The sequence below is a fragment of the Euprymna scolopes genome, chromosome 7 (genome assembly GCF_053919585.1).
Source record: "Euprymna scolopes isolate OS-2025 chromosome 7, ASM5391958v1, whole genome shotgun sequence".
Classification (NCBI taxonomy): domain Eukaryota; kingdom Metazoa; phylum Mollusca; class Cephalopoda; order Sepiida; family Sepiolidae; genus Euprymna; species Euprymna scolopes.
In genome coordinates, this window is record NC_136488.1 from 24,468,029 (window position 1) to 24,495,615 (window position 27,587).

The window sequence follows — 27,587 nt, forward strand, 5'->3', positions numbered from 1 at the left end:
TCAAAATTTTAAGACCAGGGGTATAAATTCTACAAAATTATATGAAAAGTGTATGGAAACATTCAACAACCAAATTTAATAATGAGTTCTACCTCCATTGGTTTCGATGACGTCAAAAATTGAACATTTTAAATTGGGTTCAAGTCCGGTGAGCATGCAGGCTTTTCCAAGAGATAGTCCCCATTTTCTTGCAAAAAGGTCAAGGTTCGTCGTGCAGCGTGGACCTAGATTGAATTTTTTCTCATAATAAAACAGGGGTTTCTTCCACTTTTCAACGTCCCATGTTTGGTATTCACCACTCAACCTTAAGTGGTCCACCTTGTGATGTGGAAGTAGGCGAATAATTTGTTTACGCTTTTTATTTACCATGCCTATTTGTCGTAAGTGTTGTCTGATGGTTACTGGATTGCAATCAGCATCTGTGATTGCCTTAATTTGATTAGAAGAAAGTCCCCTGTCTTTCACAGCAACTCCTCTTATTCTTCTACCCAATGCAGGGGATATTGGAAGGGGTGTTACTAGTGGATTTTGCTTTTCCATAATTCTCATTTTTCTCTAGAAAGTTGCAAATCAGTTTTACGGCGATTTACCTTAGCTGCGATCGCCCGCTGTGACAAACCTTGCTTATGGAAATCTAGAATTCGAGCTTGCTCGGCTTCAGTAAGTTTGCCTGCTTTAAGCATGGTGGCAGCTTTATGCAGTGAATGTTAATTTGTAACTGTACTATAAAAATATTATATCCCTGGTTTTACAATTTTGATCAAGCGTAAAATGCCTCATTTTATAAAAATGTAAATTTCTGAATTAAATGTTTGGAATGTAGCTTTTTTCCATAACCTTTTTTTCATAACCTTTTCGGTTGTAGTATTAGCAACTGTAAGTGGGAGGAGTTTAAAATCTATCCTTAAAAAGGTTTCTTTTTAAAGATTTTCAAGTCGTCTCAAATGTTTGATCAGGGTTTCATATATGATGTTATTTTTAATTTCAATCAGAGCTGCAAAGCGCTGTAATTTCTTTTGTTCTACATCATGCTATGTTCGCGTCGCCCCCCCTAGCTTCCAAATGCGGAGACGATATCTTCCGTGCTGACTTGTAACTAGTTAGGACCCAACTCTGTGTCTGAGTTACTCTGTCCAACTCCTACTCGTCTGTTCTCTGACTAAGTTATTAACTCTGGCGAACTCTTCTCTATATGTTTACGTCATTATCTGTAACGTGGTCAAAAAATCAGTCACCTGATCTTTGTCACGTATTTAGATCCTAACTTTTTGTTTATGTTAAAAATACCAAAGTTATTATATAACGTTTGACATAAATATTTTATTTCTCTAAAATACCTAATTCATTTTGCTAACATTTTATTTGCCATCAAAACATTTTCCTATTCACAACCGTCCATAATTATGCACACAATGTTTTCGGGGAGATCACCAATATAACACGTAGTGATTACCAGCATCCCTAGTTTGTTTGTAAATCACTTTGCACTATATTCACTTCATCCTTTGCAGGGAGTTTGCTTAACGGTTAAAGACACGGACTGACGACCTCGGTGTGTCAAGTTCGAATCCAGGTCGTTCCACAAAACCACTTTCATTTAAGATGTTGGCAACCTCCACGTGGTTCTTCTCATAATTACATGATAACGTTCTAGAAAGAATTCTCACTAGAAAGATATCAGGGAAGTGAATGCCAATAAAATCATCATGTATGATGCTCAACAAGCAAACAAACGAACGAACAAACAAACAAACAAACATCATCATCAGCAGCGAGTTGACAGTGAAGACGCGAACTGGCAACCTTGGTGTGTGAAGTTCGAATCCAGTTCGTACCACAGAAACACGTTGACTTAATGATGTTGAAGACCTTCACGTGGTCCCTATCGTAAGTACCAGGTGTCTTTCTGGAAAGAATTCTAACTAGAAAGCTATCAGAGAAATAAATGCTAACAATAATCATCTGATTCATCAGACATAATGTAAAAAAAAAATAATAGAAGAATGATACGGCTGTATGTGAAACTAAAATATACCTTCTTGGTCTTCTGGCTATGATCTAAGGATAGTATCTGTTCTGTAAAGATGATATAATGATATCGTTGATTTTCTGTCTGCGTCGGGCATCCATACAATGAAAATATGCCACAGACTCCTATAAGGATATTGGAGATAAATCGTAATAAGCAGATATATTCTGACTCTAGATTAACCAGATTACTCAAATAATTTTATAGTTTTAACAATATAGCTACAATAATATCGCGGGACCTCTATTCACACTGAACGTCCATAGAATACCTAGCAGCAATTTATTACATACGAAAGATGCCACTGTGGAATTTCCACAGGTCCCGCTAGTATTTAAATAATTAAATTCGTAACGTAATTCTAGGAATTCACATGAATATTGATACGGACACTTGTTCAACCATATTTGCTTGTTTTCCTTTTCATTAAGTCAAGAATCGTCGAAAAGAAACAAGAATGAAAATAAGAAACGAGAATTAAAAGTTCTGAAGATGAAGGAAAATCCATTTTTCTGTCTCAGAGTCCAAATATTCGTCCTAAGATGGAGTGCGGTTACTACATCTTGGAAGGGGCTCCTAAGAGTATCCTTTTCTGTCTTGACAGGGTACAAAACCGTTTTTTCGGAATATAATGGGCAAGTCTCTTTTCACCTTCCTACTTCCTCTTTTTCACAGAATCGATGCTGCGAGTCAATCTTTGCTCTGTCGTTACTTTTATCGTAGGTGCTCGACTGGGCTCCAATTAATGCAACTTTTGCAACAAATCCTAGCTACAGCAACCGCCAACAATTTCCCTTAGTCTCTATCTGTGTCTAAAAATTAGCGTTGGGGCGATTAATCGGAAAAATCAGAACTTTTGGGGGTATCAGAATAGGAAAAAAATGCGCGCCTATTTTCCGATTCCAAAAATGATACCTTTAATTTTTTAAAAGTTTTTGGTTTTACTTTATTTAAAATTTAATTTTCCAACGCTCGTATAGGAGATAAAATTGTGAATATTTAATTTTAAACTGCCAGTAAAATTAAAATCTATAGATAATTCCAAAAGTGTATGTTGTACGTTTGCGAATATATATGTATATAATGCATGCGTGATTACGGTATTCTGAAGAGAAAATTATTAAAAAAAAACTAACTCTATTGCTACATATTTAGAGATTTTTAAAAGATCGGATTCGAAATCAGTAATTGTATCAGAATCTGGAATTTAGAATGGAATTGGTAATTGCATCGGAATCGTAAAAAAATTGTAATCGTCCCACACTACTAAAAATAAACGAATATTTCTTGAGAAGAGTTTCTTTTCTAGACTTCCTTCCGTGGAGTATGATACTGCGATATTGTGGGACTGCTTGTCAGCTGACTATAGCATGCTCGTTTCCAAACCTAATTTAAATAAGTTCTTATTGATCTCTCCTCTTATATAATAAAACCATGCCCAAATTCCACCATTACTGATCATCACGATGTGGTCTCACCGTCTATCGAACACTCATAAAATCTTATCCTGCAGTGGCCTCCGGACCTTGATTAGCAGAGACCTCAAAAACGAAAAACAACAACAACAAAAACAAAAAAAAATGTATATCTATGGTTAGGCCGAAATTGTGTGTGTAAGTTTCAGCACTGATTCGATACTATATTGTTTTCTGATTTGTTTTGCTCTCGCCTTTAATTACAATACTACATGACTCCCATCAAACAAAATAGCACCTATTTAAGTGAGCGTATGTTTGCAAAGAAGCTAAGATAAATAAGATAACTTTAAATACTTACATTTAATTGAAGGTGTTGTGCTTGCAACAGTTGCTGTGGTAATTGAGGGCAATATAGTAATGGTGCTGGTTATTTCTTGCATTGTTGTACTATCATAAATACCCGAGGAGTATTGCGTTGAATTGGTAGGCTCCATTGTCACCGTTGTTATTGGGAAAATAGACGTCTGCTGAGTGTCTATTGTTGGGGTTATGGCTCCTGTAATATATGTTGTATTAATAGACATGTTGGTAATTGTTGGGGTTTCCAGTGTTGTTTCTACCGAAGTGTCAACAATGATGCTAAAGTTTTTGGTTTGTACTAGTGTCGTAAGGTCAGCAGTAGTGTTAATATCTGTAGTTTGTACCGGTGTCATAAAGACAATGGTGGTGTTAATATCTGTGGTTTGGTCCAGTGTCGTAGAGTAAACAGTGGTGTTAATATCTGTGGTTTGTACCGATGTTGTCGAGACCACAGTGGTGTTTATATCATTGGTTTGTGCTGGTGTCGTAGAGTCCACAGTGGTGTTAATATCTGTGGTTTGTACCGATGTTGTAGAGAAAATAGTGGTGTAATTATCTGTGGTTTGTACAGGTGTTATGTAGTAAACAGTGGCACTAGAGTTTGAAGTTTGTACCGGTGTTGTAGAGTAGCCATTGGTGCTAAAGTTTGTAGTTTGTACCGGTGTTGTAGAGTTAACATTGATGCTAAAGTTTGTGGCTTGTACCGGTGTTGTAGAGTTAACAGTGGTGCTGAAGTTTGTGGATGGTACCGATATAGTAGTGTAACCATTGGTGCTAAGGTTTGTAGTCAGTACCGGTGTTGTAAAGTTAACATTAGTGCTAAAGTTTGTGGTTTGAACCTGTGTTGTAGTGTTAACAATGGTGGTAATGTTTATGACTTGTCCCGGCGTTGTAAAGTCAGCAGTGCTAAAGTCTGTGGTTTGTACTAGTACTGTAGAGTTAACAGTTGTACTAAAGTTTGTGGTTTGTACCGGTGTTGTAGAGTTAACTGGTATGCTAAAGCTTGTGGTTTGTACCGGTATTGTAGAGTTAACAATGGCGCTAAATTTTCTGTCCTGTACTGTTGTAGAGTCAACAGTTGTGCTAATGTTTGTGGTTTGTACTGGTACTGTAGAGTTTACAGTGGTACTAAAGTTTGTAGAGTGAACAGTTGTGCTAAAGTCTGTGGTTTGTACCGGTATTGTAGATTCAACAGTTGTGCTAAAGTTTGTGGTTTGTACCGTTGTTGTAGAGTTAACAGTACTGCTAAGGTTTGAGGTTTGCACCGGTGTTGTAGAATCAATAATGGTGCTAAAGTTTGTGGTTTTTATAGGTGTTGTAAAGTTAACAGTTGTGCTGAAGTTTGTGGCTTGCATTGATGTTGAAGAGTTAAAAATGGTGCTTAAATTTGTGGTTTGTACCGTTGTCGTAGAGTCAACAGTTGTGGTAAAGTTTGTGGTTTGTACAAGTGTTGTAGAGTTAACGGTGTTGCTTATGTTTGTGGTTTGCACCGGTGTTGTAAAGTCAACAGTTGTAGTAAAGTTTGTAGTTTGTACCGGTGGTGTAGAGTCAACGGTTATGCTAAATTTTGTAGTTTGTACTGGCATTGTAGAGTTAACAGTTGTTCTAAAGTTTGTGGTTTGTACCGGTGTTGTAGAGTTAACAGTTGTGGTAAAGTTTTTGGTTTGTACCGGTGTTGTAGAGTCAAAAGTTGTGCTAAAGTTTGTAGTTTGTACCGTTGTTGTAGAGTCAACAGTTGTGCTATAGTTTGTGGTTTGTACCGGTATTGTAGAGTTTAGAATGGTGCTTAAGTTTGTTGCCTGTACAGGTGTTGTAGAGTTTACAATGGTGCTAAAGTCTGTCGTTTGTACCGGTGTTGTAGAGTTAACAGTCGTGCTAAAGTTTGTGGTTTGTACCGGTATTGTAGAATCAGTAGTGGTGCTAAAGTTTGTGGTTTGTATCGGTATTTTAGAGTAAACAGTAGTGCTAATGTTTGTAGTTTGTATCGGTATTGTAGAATCAGTAGTAGTGCTAATGTTTGTAGTTTGTACGGATATCGTAGAGTCAACAGTGGTGCTAAAGTTCGTGGTTTGTGCTGTTGTTGTAGAGTTAAGAGTCGTGCTAAAATTTGTGATTTTTGTCGGTGTTATAGAGTCAACAGTGCTGCTAAACATTGTTATTTTTACAGGTGTCGTAGATTCAACTGTCTGTGTGTTGTCTTGGCTCGATAGTGTTATTGTTGATTCAAATGATGTCGTAGAGTTAGTAATGACGCCACCTGTAAAAGAAGCAAATATAATATTAGAACACAAAGGAAATGCTGTGTTTGTTTTAGCACTTTCAATCACCTCTCCAGATCTATCATCCAGCTTTGGTCTATGTGCAAATATGATATCTTAATCTGTGTATGGATTATAGACAAACCCGACAAGCAGCAAAATCCCACCCCTACACTGTACAGATACCTAGATGCTGTAAAGTCTTCTACTCGAATAGCTTTTTCCCTCGGACTGCATCACTTTGGAATTCCCTCTCGGGTCCTTGCTTTCCTGACTGTAGTGACATGCTGAAATTCAAGTGTAATGTGAGCCCTGTCGGTGGGGCATTAGAATACGCCGACTGTCCCCCCTGCAGAGGGTAAAAGTCCCTCAATGGGGGTCCTGGATATGACCTTAAACTATATCCAGTGGTGAGGCCCCAGATTGTGGGCTTTGGGGAGTGTGGAGCCACCCTTTAATTACCATTGCTCCCAGGTCCACTCTGACCCGGAGTGGTAGTACCTGTTAGGGTCCCAACTATGGGTTAAATAGAAACCGACGTGAAAGCAACAAATATATTCTATTAAAAAAATTTTTCTTACAAAATCTTCGGATTCGGCATTAAATAACCCGAAAAGGGTTGATATGCTGTAAAACAAAAACAACCAACCAACCAACCAACCAACCAATCAAGTGTAATGTGAACTGACATCTCGCTGCCCAATTCCATAAATAGTATCTCTGCAAATATGGTTTCAAATAGTAGCCCCTCACAACTAAGTGCCTCTGTGTCTTATTTGGAGTGAAATAACAATTAAAAAACATGTTATAAACTGAAGTAATAGTCGTAGGAGGAGGTAGAGAAAGAAATTATAGAAATCAATTTCTGAGGTCCCGTATAAACTACGTTGACAATATAAGTTGAGTTGTGTAATCTGTAAAACGAGGCAATACTGTAGAATTAATTATTGCAACTGTTGTGTCAAATATGTGCCTAGTACAACTTCTTTTAATATGTGCCAGATTAGTTATTGAGATGCGATTTAAACGAATGTTAAAACACACATGATTCTAATTAGTTGCCTTCTATCTTTCTCCGGTTCGTTTCGATAGTTCTCTTCAACAATTCCTAAAGCTAGTAAGTTTTCACATGAATGAGTTAACTTAACGAATTTTAAACGAATAGAAATCGTTTCAATCTCCAGAGAGTAACACGTAAATGTGAAATTAATAAACCCTTGTTAACTTATAAATTCCAATTTATAGTGTTAGATGCCTCGGACAGTATAGATACAGCACTCTCTCTCGATACTAGTGCACAAGTACATGTTTGGTGACTTCAATGTCTACTATAGTAATTGGCTATGATTCTCTACTTACACAGACACAGGTGTTAGCATAAAACATAGCTTCTCTATATCTCATTCCCTATCAGAGACGGTTACGTTTCTGACACGTTTCCCAGACCAGCACTAAATCTCAGATCACTTCTAAATCTATTTCTGACCACAGTTCCTGATGATTGTGTAACAAATGCCTAAAGCCCACTCGATAATGCTGACCACACGGTGATAATCGTAGAAATCACCCTTAATTTTCGACTCAAAATTGAAGAGACATTGCTCAAAAGGACAAGGTATTATGAGAAGGCTGACTGGGAAACCATCAGGGATCTCATCAGAAATACCCCATGGGGAAATATATTTTCTCTTCTCGCTGAACAGTGCGCAAATGAGACCACTGAATGGTTCAAAACGGCAATTGAAGCATATGTTCCCATGCAAAAATTCTATAGCAAGCCCCACTCTACCCAATGGTTTACTTCTACTTGTGCAGCTGCCATTGCTCAAAGGCAGCATGCATACCACAGATTTAACCGACATAAGTCATGTACAAACAGACAAAAGTTAATTGTAAGAACGAAATAGTGACAGCTAAGAGAGAATATATTGAAACCACAAGAAAACACATCGAAGAACAGAAATTAGGAACCTGTGATTTCTCGAAAATCTACAACAATGCAGTAAATAATGAACAATCATACAATTCCCCCACTATCCAATAATCATAAGGTTATTTGCACGGCAACCGAGAAGGCTAACGTACTTGCCAGTTTGTTTGCCTCCAAACCACTCCCTCCTTAACTTTCCTTTGAGGACAGACACCACACTAGATGATCTGAAAATCACCTCTTCTCAGGTGTATGATATAAAAAATTTAGATACCTCAAAAGCATGTGGACTCGATCTCATCCCGGCTGTGCTATAAAAAATGCTCCACTGAGGTTACTCCAGTCCTCTCCAAACTTTACGACAAATGCTTTAACGAGTCTTGCTTTGCTGATTGCTGGTAAACTGCTTTTGTGGTACCAGTTTACAAGAATTCTGGCAAAAGACTGACCCATCAGCCTCTTCCCACTTTTCGCCAAAATATTTGATTCCATAATGAACCAAGCTCTAGTCCATCACCTTACAACTGCTAAAATTCTGACTGACCAATAATATGGATTTAGACAAGCCTGTTCTGCAGCAGATGTCCTAACTGTAATCTCTGAACGTATATACCATACACTCAACAAAGCAGGCGAAAGTGAGGGTAGAGCGATAGCCCTAGATATATCTAACTGCACAATCTATAAATGACCATTTATAGATAGTGCAGCTGTGCCTACAGTATCTTGTAACAGATTTTGACATCATAGAAATTTGAAAATTTGGAGGTAGCATTGTTTGGTTAGTTTTATCTGTCTGTTGTTGTTTTGTGGGCTTGTGGTTTATTTTTAAGTATGTTGTTGTTTTGTTGACTTGTAGTGTATTTTTAAGTTTGTTTGTTGTTTTGTTGACTTGTAGTGTAGTTTTAAGTCTGTTGTTGTTTTGTTGACTTGTAGTGTAGTTTTAAGTCTGTTGTTGTTTTGTTGACTTGTAGTGTAGTTTTAAGTCTGTTGTTGTTTTGTTGACTTGTAGTGTAGTTTTAAGTCTGTTGTTGTTTTGTTGACTTGTAGTGTAGTTTTAAGTCTGTTGTTGTTTTGTTGACTTGTAGTGTGGTTTTAAGTCTGTTATTGTTTTGTTGACTTGTAGTGTAGTTTTAAGTCTGTTGTTGTTTTGTTGACTTGTAGTGTAGTGTAATTTTAAGTCTGTTGTTATTTTGTTGGCATGTAATGTAATTTTAAGTCTGTTGTTTTGTTAACGTGTAGTGTAGGAGGGAAAGATCGACCTGCTCAAACTACCGGGGAATCACCCTGCTCTCTATTGCAGGTAAAATCCTTGCCCGTGTGCTCTTGCGCAGACTGATACCTGCTATCGTGGAAGACCATCTCCCAGAAACGCAGTGTGGCTTCAGAGAAAACAGGGGCGCAACAGACATGGTTTTCGTCCTCAGTCAACTCCAAGAGCAGAACAGGGGACTTTACATTACGTTTGTGGACTTGACCAAGGCATTTGATACAGTGAGCAGAGAAGGGCTTTGGCAGATTATGGAGCGCCTCGGCTGCCCCCCCCCCAAAAAAAAACTCCTCCACATGATTATTCAGCTGCATGAGAATCAGAGCGGCCAAATCAGAGTGAACAACAACCTATCAGAACCCTTCCTCATCAACAACGGCGTGAAACAGGGATGCGTCTTAGCACCGACTCTGTTCAGCATCTTCTTTAGCATGATGCTTAAACATGCAACCGAATACCTTTACGACAACGACAATGCGATCTATATCCGATATCGCCTTGACGGCAGCTTGTTCAACCTCAGATGGCTGCAAGCCCACACAAAGACTTTCGAGCATATGATTCGAGACCTTCTCTTTGCCGATGATGCAGCCCTTGTTGCCCATACCGAAAGAGCCCTGCAGCATCTCACATCCTGCTTCGCAAAGGCTGCCCAGCTCTTTGGACTCGAGGTCAGCATGAAAAAGACAGAGGTCCTCCAACAGCCCGCTCCTCGGGAAGAGTACAACCCTCCCCACATCACCATAGGTGAAACCGAGCTAAAGACAGTACACCAGTTCACCTACCTGGGATGCACTATCACCTCAGATGCAAAACTCGACAAGGAAATCGATAACCGACTAGCCAAGGCGAACAGTGCTTTTGGCAGACTATACAACAGAGTCTGGCGGAATAAACACCTGAGGAAGGACACAAAAATCTGTGTCTACAGAGCTGTAGTACTGCCAACCCTTCTTTACGGCTCTGACCATGGGTAACCTACTGCCATCACATACGACTCCTCGAGCGTTTCCATCAGCGCTGTCTCCGCACCATCCTCAATGTACTCTGGTATGACTATGTCACCAATGTTGAGGTCCTCCAGCGGGCGAGGACCACCAGCATCGAGGCTATGCTGCTAAAGTCACAACTGCGCTGGGTGGGGCACGTCTCCAGAATGGAGGATCACCGACTGCCCAAGATAACTCTTTACGGCGAACTATCCACCGGCTCCCGTGATAGAGGAGCTCTGAAGAAACGTTACAAGGACTCTCTGAAGAAGTCACTTGAAACCTGCCACATTGACCAACGCCAGTGGTCTACTCTTGCTGCAGACCGTGTCACCTGGCGACGCACAGTCCACCAGGCCGTCACCTCCTTTGAATTCTCTCGCATAGAGATCCTGCGCGAAAGGCGCTACAAGAGGAAGATTCGGGAAGTCTCAGCAACCGCACCTGATGGAACTTTTGAATGCAGCCACTGTGGCCGAGCCTGCTTGTCTCGCATTGGGCTCATCAGCTACAAACGTGCCTGCAGTTGACGTGGACAACCACCTCAAAAGAATCTTCGTTCGTGAAGTAAAGCCATTGATTGATATAGTGTAGTTTACAGTCTGTTGTTTTGTTGGGTTGTAGTGTGATATTAAAATCTGTTGCTGTTTTGTTGGCTTGTCGTGTAGTTTTAAATCTGTTGTTGTTTTGTTGATTTGTAGTGTAATTTTAAGTCTGTTGTTGTTTTGTTGACATGTAATGTAATTTTAAGTCTGTTGTTTTGATAACGTGTAGTATAGGTTACAGTCCGTTGCTGTTTTGTTGGCTTGTAGTGTGATTTTAAATCTGTTGTTGTTTTGTTGATTTGTAGTGTAGTTTAAAGTCTGTAGCTGTTTTGTTGGCTTGTAGTGTAATTTTAGGTCTGTTGTTTGTTGGCTTGTAATGTGGTTTAAAGTGTGTTGTTATTTTGTTGGCTTGTAGTGTGGTTTTAAATCTGTTGTTTTTTGTTGGTTTATAATATAGTTTTAAGTCTGTTGTTGTTTTGTAGTGTAGTTTTAAATCTGTTGTTGTTCTGTTGATTTGTAGTGAAGTTTTAAGTCTGTTGTAATATTGTTGGCTTGTAGTGTAGTTTTAAGTCTGTTGTTGTTTTGTTGGCTTGTAATGTAGCTTTACGTCTGTTGTTGTTTTGTTGGCTCGTAATGTAGTTTTAAGTCTGTTTTTGTTTTGTTGACATGTAGTGTAGTTTTAAAACTGTTGTTAATTTGTTGACCTGTTGTGTAGTTTTAAATCTGTTGTTGTTTTGTTAGCTTGTAGTGTAGTTTTAAATCTGTTGCTGTGTGTATATCCGTATTTGATTGATTTGTAGATGTGTTTCCTGTTATAATACCTGTAGATGTGTTCAGTGTTATAATACTTCGATTGACACTATTACAACAATATGTTGTACAGGGGCGTGCAATAAGTAATGCCCCTGACTCACTTCCAGTTGTCTGATCTAGCTGAAATTTTGCATGTGCAATGATTTATATCTCCACGGTTTATGTGGCAAATTACAGCTCTGAACTAATTGTGGTTTCTGTTTTACAGGTGATTGAGCTGAGTCAGGTGTGAAATGCAGCCTGTTGAATGTCGAGCAGTGATCCGGTTTTTGTATTTGAAAGGACGCACGCCACAGGAGACTTTTGATGGAATGAAAGAAAATTTTGTTGATAATGCCCCATCATATGACCTTGTAAAACGCTGGCATCGTAAATTCAAACATGGCCGGGAGTCTGTGGAAACAGCTCCCAGACCTGGTCGCCCCCTTCTGCCATTGATGGGGCATCTGTCCGTCAAGTTGTTTTGAAGATTGGTGCATTACTATCCGACAAATAGCCCAAGATGTCAAGATTAGTACAGGGTCTGTGGAAACTATCATTCATGACCATTTGCATAGGCATAAGGTGTCTGCAAGATGGATTCCCAGGTTGCCCAAACCATTCCAGAAGCGAGTACGCGTCGAGTGCTCGAGGATGAATTTGGAGATGTGCTAAGATGAGTGAAAGTTTTTCAAAAGACTGATTGCACAGGGTGAAACCTGGGTTCATCACTATGATCCAGAGACCAAAGCTCAGTCAATGCAGTGGAAGCACTTGGGCTCGCCACCTCCAAAGAAGGCAAGGGTGCAGCCCTTCGCTGGCAAAGTCATGCTCACAGTCTTCTGACAGAGTAGTGATGACAGATTTCCTGGCAAAGGGTACCACAATTACAGGAGCCTATTATGCTTCAGTTTTGAGGAAATTAAGGGAAGATATCAAAATCAAGAGGCGGGGCAAGATCAGCAAAGGTACCCTCCTCCTGCAGGTAAATGCTCCTGTCCACAACTCGCATGTCGCCAGATCAGAAGCACAGGCGTGTGATTATGAAATCTTTCCCCATCCTCTCTACTCTCCGGACATTGCACCCTCTGGCTTTCACCTCTTCCCAGCCATGAAGTTGTTTTTGAAAGGAAAGCGTTTCCCAGATGATGCAACCTTGATTTCTGAAGTCACATCGTTGTTGGAGGACCAACCTGAGGTGTTCTACAAAAACGGTCTCCAGAACTGTATCAAACGATGGGAGAAATGCATAACTCTGGGTGGTTCCTATGTAGAGAACGACTAGTAACTGTGCCAAGTTTCGTTGCTCTACTGCTATGGGAAGTGGGTCAGGGGCATTACTTATTGCACGCCCCTCGTAATAGTGTTAATAGATGTATTATCACCACTTTTAGATATGAAATTGGGTTATGTTCGCCTTATATGGTGAACGGGTCTTATTAACAATGCAAAGTGTGCGTATCTTCGTCTCTGAAAATGGACTCATAATGTTCAGTAATACATTTATATAATAATAATATTAGTAAATATAAATGTCTTTATGAAAAACTGTGACACATAAAGAAATAAGAAGATAGATGGAAAGGAAGTTAAAAAGCATAAGAATTCAATAATATAGTTGAAAATATAATTTGAAAACACTTAAAATGACTGTCAAAATCTTAAAAGGATATCTTGGTTGGAGTGTCTAAAATTAGCGATCTTGCATGCAGTAGAGAAGAAAATTTGACATATCTACAATGATAAAAAAGGAATTTTGTCTGTGTATGTGTCTCCGTGTGTGTGAGAGAGTTTGTTTCCTATGAACGCGAAAATGGCTGGAATGATTTCTATGAAATTTTACATGAAGGTACATTATGTGCCTGACAGTGTTCTTATATAGAGTTTATATCGGAATGTCTTCCATAAGTATCGAAAATCGATAACCGAAATAATTCGATGAAAGAAGGAACATGCGACTTTGACCAAAGTAACACCTTATAGAGCCTAACATCATTGCAGTGCATGCGATATTTTTTATTACCACAGAAGTCGAAAGGCCCGACATATAAAATCAACAGTAGGTTCTTTGATATGTCAGGGGTGCGTTCGAAATGAATGTTTCTGTTTAAAGCGCCATTGCACTATCATATTTAACTTTTTGATCTTAAACTTAGATTCAAGATATTATCACCGCACAACCGGTAAGGTCAGGCATATAAAACCAACAGTAGGTTCTTTGATATGACAGGGACGCACTCGAGTAAACATTTGATAAAAGAACATACCTGTCCCCCTCCAATCTTAGAAAGGTCCTCATTGACAACATAAAAAGTTATACAATATGAAAATAATATTAAAAAATTAAAAATTCTTGAAGCGTCATATATTAGAACCATTCAACCCACTATAAATGATATAGCATTCGAGAAAAGCAGCAGCGTTCTAAAATGTCTTGCGTAGTTCGTATTGGACGAACTTTGTTAACAGTGTCCGCAAACTTGCTGATTTTAATATTCGAATTTTTAATCAACTTTTCATCGACTCTGTTTTAACATATCACCTAACGCCGTTTACTGTATAATTTAGGTTTCACTTTTAATCCTCATTTTCGCTCCTTCGCACTTTTACTTCAACGCCTGAAAATGTTTCTTGGACGAATCGAAAGCGCTCGTGACGGCAACAACTATGGAAATTTTATTAATATTTTTGATTTTGATACAAAAAAGATTATACGGAAAATCGAAAAATTAAAAAAAAAATCATAAAACAAAGTGTCTCCATCGCATTTAATAATATTTGCTTGTATATATATATATATATATATATATATATATATATATATATATATATCTTCTTCTGTACACCTATAAATTCGTTTTATTTTTGTGTGTATTGATATTCATATTAAAAAAACCCTTTTCTATTTATTAAAAAAGAAAATACAATTTTCTTATATATGGGTTGTGGAAATCCATTCACTAGCAAAAGATCTAGCTAATTTGCATATTCTATTAAACATTCATTTTAATTAATTCCCTATTAGTTTTTTCGTTTTTTTTATGGGATGATCATCTAGAGTTAACTATTACGTGTGATTATATTCATGCAGATATTCTACATGATTTATACTTGCATAATATTTGCGTAAAATCTTTACAGTAAACAAAAAATTGTTTCCGTATATATTTATGTATACATATATATTTTTGTTTAATCTACTAGTCTATCTATCTATCTATCTATCTATCTATCTATCTATCTATCTATCTATAAAAGTGAACGTGTATGTGTGTCTGTGTGTGTTTGTTTGTGTGTCTGTGTGTGCACATTTCCCTACGCAATAACTCTGTCAATTTTCAGTCTACAGACTCAAAATTTGATATACAGGATACTGAGATTTGGGAAAATCTTTCTGATCGGGTTTCGGCCAGAAATTTGGCTGTTAAGGGGTCAAAGTTCAACGATTTAGCTTTTGAGAACTCTACCAAACACCTACGACGAGTACTTTTGCTAGTATATCTATAAAGGAACGTGTCTGTGTGTCTGTCTGTATGTCTGTCTGTGTGTCTGTATACATTTCCCTACGCAATAACTCTGTCAATTTTTAGTCTACAGACTCGAAATTTGATATACAGGGTACTGAGATTTGGAAAAATCTATCTGATCGGTTTTCGGCCAGAAATTTGGCTGTTAAGGGGTCAAAGTTCAACGATTTGACCTTTGAGAACTCTACCAAACTCCTCCGACAATTTTGGGTCTAAACACTTGAAATTTTAGATATAGGTTCCTTGTACATGGATCTAACTTAATAACTTGATTAGAGCCCTAAACAATAAATGTTAAGGGGTCATAAAAGGGGTCAAAGTTTTTAAAAATTGACCTTTTTTTGTTTCTTTGCTCAGCATACACCTCACATCCGAGCAACGCCGGGCACCCATGCTAGTATATATATATATATATATATATATATATATATATATATATATATAATGTTCACCTATAGCATATACGAAAATCCATTTAAAAAATAATTAATGATAACTTTGCAAAGTATAAGGACTTAATAATGAACATACACTTTTACATAATAAAACATTATAGGATATTAATTATAGAAAGACCGACATTGGATACAGTAAACAATGGGTAAAGTTTTTACAAAACGAAGCAGGAAAATAATTTGTGTTAACATGTAGATTTTGAAATCGATGAATCAAATTGATTAATTGCCTGCTCTAGTTTAGAACCAACCACTATGCTCCAGGAAAAAGTTTCACGTGCCTCCCCGCTGTGACTTAGAATACATTGTAGCCTACATTGCACTGTGGAAAAACCTACTGTTTACTTTATAAAACTATTTTCATATAATGGCTTCAATTAAAGTTTATAATGCAAAAGTCAAGTATCATAGCTTAACTGTGGTCTAAACAAAAACATTAATTTCGAAGCTATCTTATCAAAGAATTTACTGTTTTTATACACCGGGTCTTTCTGATTGTGCGGTGATAAAACTTCTTAAAGGCCCTTGTGATATGATGCTTAATATGGTCAAAATTAGACTGTCCCTTCATTAATCAGACTTTTCAATTATCGATACTTATCGGACACATTGTGATACAAAACTTAACTAAAAACACTCCAAGACACATAAAGTACATTTGTGTAAGATTTAAAAAAAAAAAAAAAATCGGCCCAGCTGTTTCGAATTACATAGGGATTGCACTCACACACACTGTGCTTTTTATATATAAACAAAGATTATCACTTATTATATATATATATATATATATATATATATATATATATATATTTATATAGAAACTGACACACACACATATACATAGATCTGCGTGCGATATCGTGACAGTTTAGTTGCTTGATCACTATAGACGTTTTTGTATAACTGTTATGCACTTTTAAAATATTTAATTTCACTTGAATATCTATGTGATTGACTTTGTCCCTGTGGTTTGTTCCTTGCTAATGAAGACAAAGATAGCTGGTAATAATTTATTTATTGCGGACTATTATCCTCATCTTTCTTAGTTGCTGTTTCACGAGGTTTCGGCCAACTATTTCTCTGGTCTTTGTCAAGTGTTAACCGCGACGGGATAGGAACTCCGTATCTCCTAACTGCATTCTCAGCAATGACTGCCATCCATAGTTGTTGTCGTCTCACCACGATTTTGGCCAAGTAAGCCTCTGGTCGGCTTTGGGTAGGATTGAAACCGCTATCTTCAAACAATTTTCTCCTACAACCGTAGAGATTCAACGTCTCTATTAACTGCGCCACGGGCCCCGAAGGGCGATCACGGTTGGATATTTTGGTCTTTTAATTTATTATTTAATCTTTTAATTAATTATCTGATCTTCCATGGTCGTGTCCGTACCGAATGGCATATATATCATTTAATTGAAATTCATTATTGAGATGAGTATCATTTATTAATTTTATTTATTGCGGACTATTATTCTCATCTTTCTTAGTTGTTGTGAGAATTGTCTGAAGATAGCGGTTTCAATCCTATTCAAAACCGATCAGAGGCTTACCTGGCCAAAAACGTGGTGAGACGACAACAATTATGGATGGCAGTGATTTCTGAGAATACAGTTAGGTCATACAGAGTTCCTATCCCGTCGCGGTTACCACCTGAGGAAGGCCAGAGGAATAGTTGGCCGAAACGTTGTGAAACCACAACTAATAAGGATGAGAATAATAGTCCAAAATAAAAATAAATTAATAAATAATACTCATCTCAATAATGAATTCCAATTAAATAATATATAGAGATAGCTGGGTTCGAATCCCACGCCAATCAAAAACTTCCTCTATTGATAATTCTGGAAGGGTTAACACTAGTGTCTGTAAGTCTTCAAATAGTTATTCATTAATTGTACACACACACACACACACACACACACACACACACACACACACACACACACACACACACACACACACACACATACATATATATATATTACAGTCAATCATGTTGCAATTTTTACCAGTGTTTAAATTGATTTATGCTTTATACATTCATATAGTTAATTCCTATTAAAGTGTATACTATATCTATTTAGGAGGCAATTGTCACGCAACATATGAGCAGGTTTTTTTAGATCCTGTAGTCTTCACCGTTTTCATTTTGTCTATAATTTTTACTATCTCATAAGGGTATATAAGGTTACCTATATACGAACAAAGATCTTATACAATCAGCTCGTTCAGCATTACAGCAAGCTACCACACCTATACTTTTTATGTATCATAAAGAGAATATTTAATTAAAACCTATTGTCGGCTACAAAGCATGTTATGTGTTGAGGCGGTTCCTGATGTCTGTAATCATTCGATGTATTCTTCCATCGTATGCTAACAAGCTCCGCCCATTTCGTAAGAAAAAGAAACAATAAAGCTCACATACATTTTAAATTGACGGTGAGCCAAAGCATAATAACTGTCTATGTACTTCCTCCTAACGTAGGCAGAATTGAACACAGATATTACACTTTAAATTATTTATTTCTGTGAAGTAAAATATTATGTATAAATTCGTAAAAAGTATGGGGAAAATAATCGTTGGTCATCCTTGGTCTAAAGTGAAATTAATTCACTATAATAATCTTGAATCATTGCAATAACCTTAATACCACATTTACTCTAATTAGGAGGAAACAGTTAATAAAATATGTTAAAAACCACTTTGAAAAAGAGTTAAAAACATATTTATCTATCTCCTATTTCGTTTTATCGAGCTTTTACATCTGGTTGAGATTACTTTATAAATAATAATTCTTTAATATTTATAATATACTTTAGTTTTACCATCTTGGATCATTTTGGTAAATTTAATTGTAATTTATATATATATATATATATATATATATATATATATATATATATATATATATATATATATATACATGCCTCGAAACAAATAAGGAACAAGGTCATTCAAAGTGTGGAGAGTGGGTGTTTATTGTCATCTTTGTCACTGTACCAGATATTTCTTTACCAGTTTTCTAGCTAGAATCTTCAATCACCGTAATACCACATTCACTCCAGGTAGCGCCTTACTTGAGATACCAAATCGAGTTTTTAAAAATAAGTAAGTATATATATATATCAATAAATAAATCGTTTTATTAGAAATGATTTAATTTTATCGTGGAGTGGGGAAAAATGAGAAAATAAGAAAAGGTGTTAGTTCCCAATTAAAATCTCGCACAGTGTCTGCTCATAGTGCTACTATGAAACTCTGACTGTGGTAATATATAAGAAGCTGCACACCGAAGAAACGCATATATATATACACCAATAGATCCGACCGATGCCTTCGTTTAGTCTCGAAAGACAAAGGATACCCCTTGTAGGGCCAGCTGCGCGTGTAATTGTGAGGCAAGGGTTGTGCAATTCCAACCATACCTCTCCTACATCGGTACTGTTTGAGTCGTAGCAAGGAGAAACGATGCCGAAGTAAGCAGAGAGAACCTACAGCACCTGGAAGTACCAAATGGTCACCCATTTAGTACTGCCCATGTTCAATATTGCTTAACTTTGCTGGTCCAGCGGGAATCGAGGTTTCAACGTGATTATGCCGTACACACCAATAAATAATCTGATAATATTTACATTAACTATAGAAACAATCGCAGATTCTAATCTTATAATTGTTGTATTTTAAAATAATTTTATCAGTCCTTAAACGGACAGAACTTTCATTCCAATCGGATAATTTTCATATTAAATTTTGATATAAATCTTTTAAAAGGTTGCAAAATATATGGCGTCATGTTTTTACGTCACAGGTACAAAGTTATAAATAAAACGAACCAAGATATTCGAGCGATGAAAAAACACCGAAGAAGAGTCCCTATTTAATTGTCTTCCCACGAGAAAAAAGACACACGGCGTTTTTTTTTTTAACTATTATTTTTTTTTTTTTAGGATATCTAGCTCCCCAGAAGAGGGCACTCTGGATGCAACAAAAATTAAATCTTCCCCAGTAAAAAAGAATTTGTGTTCTTCTGACTAAGGAGAGAACATATACTACACTTTGATCCGAACCTGCAAGTCAGTAATAACTAGGGCTATGAGAACAGCATATTCTTTTCCTTATTTTGATTCTCAGGTATATATCCATTGATATCTTATATGTTTTTATGTAGAGTGATGTGGTTCTTGGTTGATTAATTGTGTCTAACTGCGTCGGATATATACTCGAGAGTAAAAACAACGAAAAAAATATGCCGTCTAATCCGAGAAGCAGCAAAATCTCATCGCTACATTGTAGAGATTCCTTGATACCGGAAAACCTCCTACTCAAATAGTTTCTTCCCTCAGCTTGCTAGATTTTGGAATTTTCCATCCGGGTACCTTATTCACTGACTGTACTGACATGCAGAAGTTCAAGTGTAATGTAAACAGATATGTTGCTGCTCAACTCCCTATATAGTTTTCCTGCAAATTTGATCCCAAATAATATCTAATAACGTCAAAGTGGCATCGTGCCTTGTTTTGGCGAAATAAACAAACAAACAAACAAACAAACAAACAAATAAAAAGTTCTCACCGATCGCCATGAAGAATACCAGTAAGGATGAATGCGAAAAAGACTTCATTATTTGTTGTCAGATCTAAAAAAAAAAGAAGAAGAATACTCTTTAAAAACAAAATGATAATTAACAACAGCACCCGAAGAATAATCACAAGTTACCTTACAAGCGAACTTGACGAGGCAGTTTCAAAATCTAGATCCAATTATCGATATGAAAATGTCTGCAACTACCGGGTTGTGAACACAATTTGACCAAAATATATTTTTTACAAAATCAAAAATATTTCAATATATATATATATATATATATATATATATATATATATATATATATATATATATATATATATATATATATATATATATATATATATTCAAATTTCATTTAAAAAATAATTGCTTTTCAAAATAAAAATTTATTGTTTGAACCAAACAATACAATGTTTAAAATAATTTCCTTAACCCATGTAAGTATATCTTCTCAGAGGAAAAAATTAGCAAAATATTGATATTGGTTCGAAATTATTTTTCTAAATAGCACATGCAGAGAAAATATGAAAGATTAAATGCCTTTAACGGATATAGAGAAAGGGAATTAGTATCCAAATACAGTATTGATTCTTGAAAAAAGTAGGATGGTAAGGCATCCAAAGCGGTAGACAGCAATCCTTTGCGAATATAAATAATTCGTTTCAATTTTGGTAGTATAAGACAGCAGTAGTATGTTCCTTAGATTCGACGTGATTCACTAACCTGTAATCTAATTAATTTAATTATCTTGAAATATATATATATATATATATATATATATATATATATATATATATGTATGTATGTGTGTGTATTCAATATGTGAATTGCCAAATTTTAAAGATAACGATATATTAATTAATAAATACTATATTTTAAATAGCTAATTAAAAGCAAAACATTTTAATATTTAATATCCTATTTAAAACAGTATTTTAGCAAACAAAACACCCTGCATGGACTTATTGCTGTGAACGTCAGATAGATTTATTTTTAAAACACATATATTTTTTATTTAATTAAATATCTTTAAAAATGTAAATATTTTCTCACCAATAATTACTTAAGATGAAAAGTAAAAAAGGTGCCGCAATAAAAAAAAAAGAAAAAAAACCCGTACTGATCACTTCCTCAATACAATAAAAATAACCTAACTACAACACAATAAAAAATATCAATCCTCTGACATACCTAAATTATTTACTGACAACACCACACATCATTCCTACATTTGTAAAAAATTAATTTAGGTAATTTTTCAAAATTTTATTTGACTATAAACATTAGTTTAGCCTGTCCTAAAGTTGCTGTAAACGTTTATAAATAATAATCAAAACACACGGTAACAAAATATTAAATTACTGTAGTAAAAAATAAAATGTATCGTAAAAGTGATAACTTATACAATAACAATAATAATAAAATCACAAGAAATAGTAATAACTGATACAGTAATAATAATCACACAAATAAAAGCAATAGAAGTTAACAATATAGATTACAATAATTGCAACATTCGCGCATATTGTTCTCTAAAAATAACTTAACTAAAGGTCAGGAGTTACCATGCTGTAATATTTACATATAAAAACCTAAATAAAAATAGTCGGTATCATAATCACAAAGTCATATTCACTAACGGAAAATACAGATGTAGAACATCATTACTGAACCATTGGAAACCATTACGATGGCGCAGGAAAAGAATTTAGACGATCGTTGTATACTAAGTATTAACGAGAAACTAGAAATTGAAAATGTCATAAATTTACTAGCTCGGAGCAGTGTAAAATTAAAACACCATAACTTAAAAATACATCTAAAATAGGGGTAGGTAATAAGAAAATAGAATAGATATACTATTTTAATGCCCGCATGCCAATTATTTTTAATGTTACTTATTTTAAAGTGGAATCTGCCGAAGCAAGTACGTAACACTCAGAGGTTGGGAAGATGCCTCTCAGAACATCCTTTTCTGGTTTGGCAGAGTGCAAAATCGATTTCGAAATTTAATGAGGATGTTCTCTTCTCTTCTCTGCAACATTTTTCTTTTACAGAAGCGAGGCTGTTAATCTTGGTATCGTCATTCTCATGTGATCAACTAATATCCAGCCTATGTTTCCGCGTGTAAAGCATCTACAACAAGAACTTGTCTAGCTACAACCACTGTAAATAAATTTCCTTTCTCCATTTGTGTACCTAAAGCTAAACGGACTTCGATGAGCAAAGTTTCTTTGCAAGAATTACCTATTTGTAGAATAGCTGACTCTATCATACAATGCAATAGACAGTAAGAAGGAACGCAGACCTATACACCCAAGATTACAGTCTTTTAATACACATCATCTCTAGATTTGTAGTCCAAGCGAAACAGGTGATTTCTCCAATGTTTATCTAGTCTGGCTCTGAAGGTATTAAGTGACTCTGCAGATACCGCTTCTTCCGGCAGTTGGTTCCACACACTCACCACACGTTTGGAGAAGAAGTGTACTCAAACAGACCCAGCTGCCCCTTCCGATATTGCCGCTTATCCTAACACAAAGAATGCCAACGGGTCCTACAATCTTGTTTCAAAGAAGGCATGATGAGAGAGTCGACGTTGTATTCCCTTGCAGGTATTTGAAGACTTGGATGGCATCCCCTCTCATTCGACAGAACACCAGTTGGAAAATCTAATTGCTTCAGTCGCTCCTTTTAGGGCAGATCATGCAGATCTTAGATTACTTTCGTAGCCTTCCTCTGCACTGCTTTTATGATTCCAATGCCACACATATATCGCGGTAACCATACTGAGTTGGAATATTCTGCTTTGGACGAATCAGCCCTTTATAGAGAGACCGGAATATAACATGGTCCATATATGTAAACGAACGATGGCATATGCCAACCAACTTGTTAGCCGCAGATGCTGTTTTAAGATTATGTATCTAGAAACACACAAAAATGTAGTGCGTAAAAATGATGACTATTTTAAGGTCACAGAAATAAATATACAAAATAATTTGGATAGGGTATGGCATAAAGGTCTACTTCACAAGACTATTTTAAGGTCACAGAAATAAATATACAAAATAATGAAGTACTTTGTAGTTTTCAAATCTAACATCATTTTAAATAATCAGATTACAATCGACCCTTGCCGTCCACTTGACAAATTCATTAGCTCTTCTCTGCGAGTTGCAATTGTGTCGTGATAAGCGGTGAATAGTTGAAAAAAAGATCCGTCTTAAAAGTATAGTAGATCCACAAATCTTCCTTATATATTTTTTCTTTAAAGATACCAAGTTAATAGGTATAGATACACAAGTGTTTATTCATTTGCGGAAAGTTTATCATTTATTGGTTACAACATTGCATACAATTGTTTCAGCCTCCAGTGTTGGCATATCAGGATATAACTGTTCATCAAATTATAATTTGCACAAACTTGAACTTCATCAGCGCGTTAGAAAAAAAAAACAACAATATTTTAAAAGCCCACGAATAGAACGTTTTCAGTTAATATAGTAATCATTTATCTATTTTTATCAACAGCGTATACATATATAAAGTTTTAAACGGGCTGTATAAGCATTTTTAGATTGAACAACTTGCATGATAATGCAGTAATCACTCGAATTTCGTAGTGGCTTGTGTCTAGCTTTGTTTTATTTATTACACGTGGTTTTCTTTTTTTCTTTTTTTCTAATGCCGGTGGTATAGGCTCACGTTGTTAGCTTTCCGGCAAGTGTTATTATAATTCAGTTTATTATTTTTATTAGTTAGTTTTCCAAGTTATTATTTAGTTAATATTTTTCAAACATATGTATTATTATTTCTAGATTTTAAAACTACGTATTTTATACCTTGAGTTAATGTTTATAGTTTTTATGATAAGCTTAACGTTCTACATTACAGTTTCCGTTATTTTTATAATTCAACTTGCATGCATTGATATGAAAAGAAAACTTGCATGCATTGATATGAAAAGAAAACTTGCATGCATTGATATGAAAAGAAAAAAAATAAATGCAGACTGTATTAACTGGAAAAGTCCTATTCGTAGACTGGAAAACTTTTGAAATATTGTTTTTTTTTCTAACGGCTGATGAAGTTCAAGCTTGAGCAAATAATAATTATATTTTTAAATGCCAACACCTGGGGTCGAAATAATTGTATGCAATGTTGTGATCAATAAAGGAAAAAACTGTTTGAAAATGAGTAAATACTTGTGTATTTATCCCTATTAACATGGTATCTTAAAAGAAAAAATATAGCTCTAGTATTATCTAAATGAACACTTTATTTTATTCATTCATAGGTAATAACTGCTCCAAGTAGTTAAATTACATATGAACACACACACACACACACACTATATATATATATAAATAAATAAATATATATATATATATATATATATATATATATATATATATATATATATATATATATATATATACGTGTGTGTGTGTTTGTGTGTGTGTGAGAGAGAGAGAGAGACAGACAGACAGACAGACAGAGATGTATATTAAAAATTGAAAACCAAAACAATGATACAATTTTAAAATGAATAAAACTATTTATTTATTCTTTTAAGGATTAGCTTTTCGATTAATGTGTCCTTTTCAAAGCGAGACATCTTTCTTTTTGTCCTTTTCACTTTACTGGTATTAACCGCATCTAAACTTTGAGCCTTAATTTAAAACTAGCATTATTGTTTTTGATTTTCAAATATTCGTACGTATAAATAATGATGCTTCATGAGATGTGACCGATTCCTTTGCACACACACACACACACACACACACACACACACACACACACACACACACACACACACACATATATATATATATATATGAAATTACTATAAAATTATTTATAACTTCGATTACAGTTGGTTTCAAAATATTGAAAAAAAAACTACAAAATATTGTCCCATATATCATAATGTTTAACGTATATAATACATAACACACGGAATTGTTAAGTCAGCTATGTGCACAAAGAAATTAAAATTACCAGCTTACAATCTCACAATAAGCGGCATACATTATTATGTTCGATGCAAAAGCACCCTCTCACTTACTCTTAAACTGTTGTTAATTTTGCTCCAATCCGTTCTACTGTATAATTTTTTCAGTCGGCTGTGTTCAGTTTTAATTAAATATTTGTATTGTGATTCTCTTCAATGGGAAATGACCGCTTTAATTATTCTTCAGGAATGTTAATTCAAGATTGACCTAAATCGACATCTTCAGTCAAGGATGTCCAATTTCCCAAAAAAAAAAAATAAATAAATAAAAGAACAAAAAAACGTAACGTAGCAGCCGAGATTGAACTCACTACACGAGTTTGCAGTGCAATTCAAATCTTGTCCGTTGCTGAATACTTGATGCTTCGCTACGGCTTTCAAGGATATTTTTTATCGTAATGCCATCACTAGATAAGTCGCCTATCACGGCTTAAGAAAGCCCCATCTACCCTCGAGAGAAGGATAGACCGCGCCAGTTTCCCAACCTGGTGTTTTACCTCACGGTACATACAGCGCCTCGCCTTCCTAAATGGTCACTCATCTAGTACTGGCCAGGCTCAACGTTGCTTAACTTCGATGATCTGGCGAGAACCGGTGTGTCAACGTGATTGTGCCGTTCGTTTCTAAAGAAAAATGTCTAAATCTGGAACCCATGCTCAAATAATAAAGTAGGATTTTGCGTCCTTTTCACATTTCAATTTTGCTTTAGTAAACCCGATATTATAGATTTACCTAGCGATATGTTATTTTTTGCTTTTTCTGTTTTCTAATTGAGCCTACGTTTTTTCCTGGGTTAAATAAAATCTACTGTATTCATTTTAACTGACTTTAATTTTGCTTCAAGAGTCATACGTACTAGCAGAAAGGAAAAACCGACTATATAAACGTAGCCGGTCTAAACGACAAATAAAATATGCGTCGGTCGTTTTCGACCACAAAGACTACTAATTACTTGATTATATCCGTGCACAGTAGATGGCGTGACAAAAGAATTATTTGTCAAGGTTCATACAAAATGACACCATAAAAAGCGCCATATAAGTTGGAGGGCATCATTTATTAAAGAAAAAGTGGAAGAGATTAATATTAAGCCGCATAAAGATGGTGTCATCTATTAAAGAGAGGAAGGAAGAGATAGTTTATGATGTGATGACGTCATTAATGGGTGATTGATACGAGTAATGGGAGGATAAATTAAGGAATGATAGCAGCAGAGTAAGTGATTGAGGAGTAGAAATATAAAGACACATGGTGTGCGGAGATAGAGTGTAAGAGTAAGAAAAGAGAAAGTCAGAAGAAAGACAGAGCAGGCGAAAGAGAGAAAGAGAGACAAGAGAAAAGAGAAAGGAGTGAGAGAAAAAAGAGAGAAAAATATCAAAAGAGACGCATGTCGACTGAACTCGACGAAAGGTCGTCCACTATATAATACATATGGATTAACACTTTACTCTTTATTAGAGATCATTCAATCATCGGAAGTGCTTTAATAATAATAATTAATTTCAAATGATATCTCAGAAAGAGACAATACATTTAAAAGGTTGAATCGTATCCGTGATGCTATATTTCGGGACTCCTCCCCTTCGCCAAGTATGTGTTCTAATTTCAAACGTGCATAGTGAGATTTGTTGTAGACCGAGCGAATCTCCAATTTCTGCGGGATTCGCTCGGCCTACAATAAGACCCACTATGCACGTTTAACGAAGGAGAAATATCCCAAAATATAACACGAGGACATACCTATGGTCACTTTACGCAAGAAAGAACATATTACATGTAAATTATTATACATATATTTCCACAAAATATGGCAGTCAACAAACCGGAAGTCCAAGACTCGAGTTTCGCCCTCATATGGGCTAATCAGTTAGACATATCCGCAAGCACTCTGCCTGCATATATATATATATATATATATATATATATATATATATATATATACATATATATATATACATATATGTAAAAGAGATTTCGAATGCGAGGAATGGATTATAGTCATTGTTGGTAAGAAGAGGCGAGAACAAGTGGCGATTTACAAATCAATAAGTACATACATATATATATTTTTTTTTTTATATATATATTTATTCAGTTGTATGGTAAAATGTCTTACTTGTAAGCCTCTGCGACGTATTCCATTATTAATATAATATATATATATATATATATATATATATATATATATATATATATATATGTATAAATGAATATACTTCGTTGAATCAAATGAACATTTAATGTCTACTAATTCTGGTTTGAATCCTTTCTATCTTTCTAATTTATTTTCTTACTTCTGGTAAGAACTGGATGAAGTAATCGCCATATTTATTGCAGGACGAAGTACTTTCAAATCTATCTTGATTAATCAACGGGGATAATTAATCGAACTGGTCCAGGACAATA

The 27,587-nt window shown here is 35.5% G+C and overlaps 1 protein-coding gene across 3 annotated transcripts in view; it reads right to left on the minus strand.

Moving 5' to 3' along the window:
• The window catches only part of LOC145279653 (adhesion G protein-coupled receptor B3-like), a 267,375-nt gene that overhangs the window by 144,634 nt on the left and 95,154 nt on the right, over nucleotides 1-27,587 (minus strand). For 2 of the 3 annotated variants that reach the window (XM_080130886.1, XM_080130887.1), the window contains exons 2-3: nucleotides 20,150-20,213; nucleotides 3,806-6,064 (exon numbers count right to left, since the gene is read on the minus strand). In XM_080130886.1, coding sequence (XP_079987012.1) covers nucleotides 3,806-6,064; nucleotides 20,150-20,198 — 2,308 coding nt within the window. In that variant the 5' untranslated portion in view covers nucleotides 20,199-20,213. The remainder of the gene's footprint in view (nucleotides 1-3,805; nucleotides 6,065-20,149; nucleotides 20,214-27,587) is intronic. The other variant, XM_080130888.1, reaches the window with a different exon arrangement.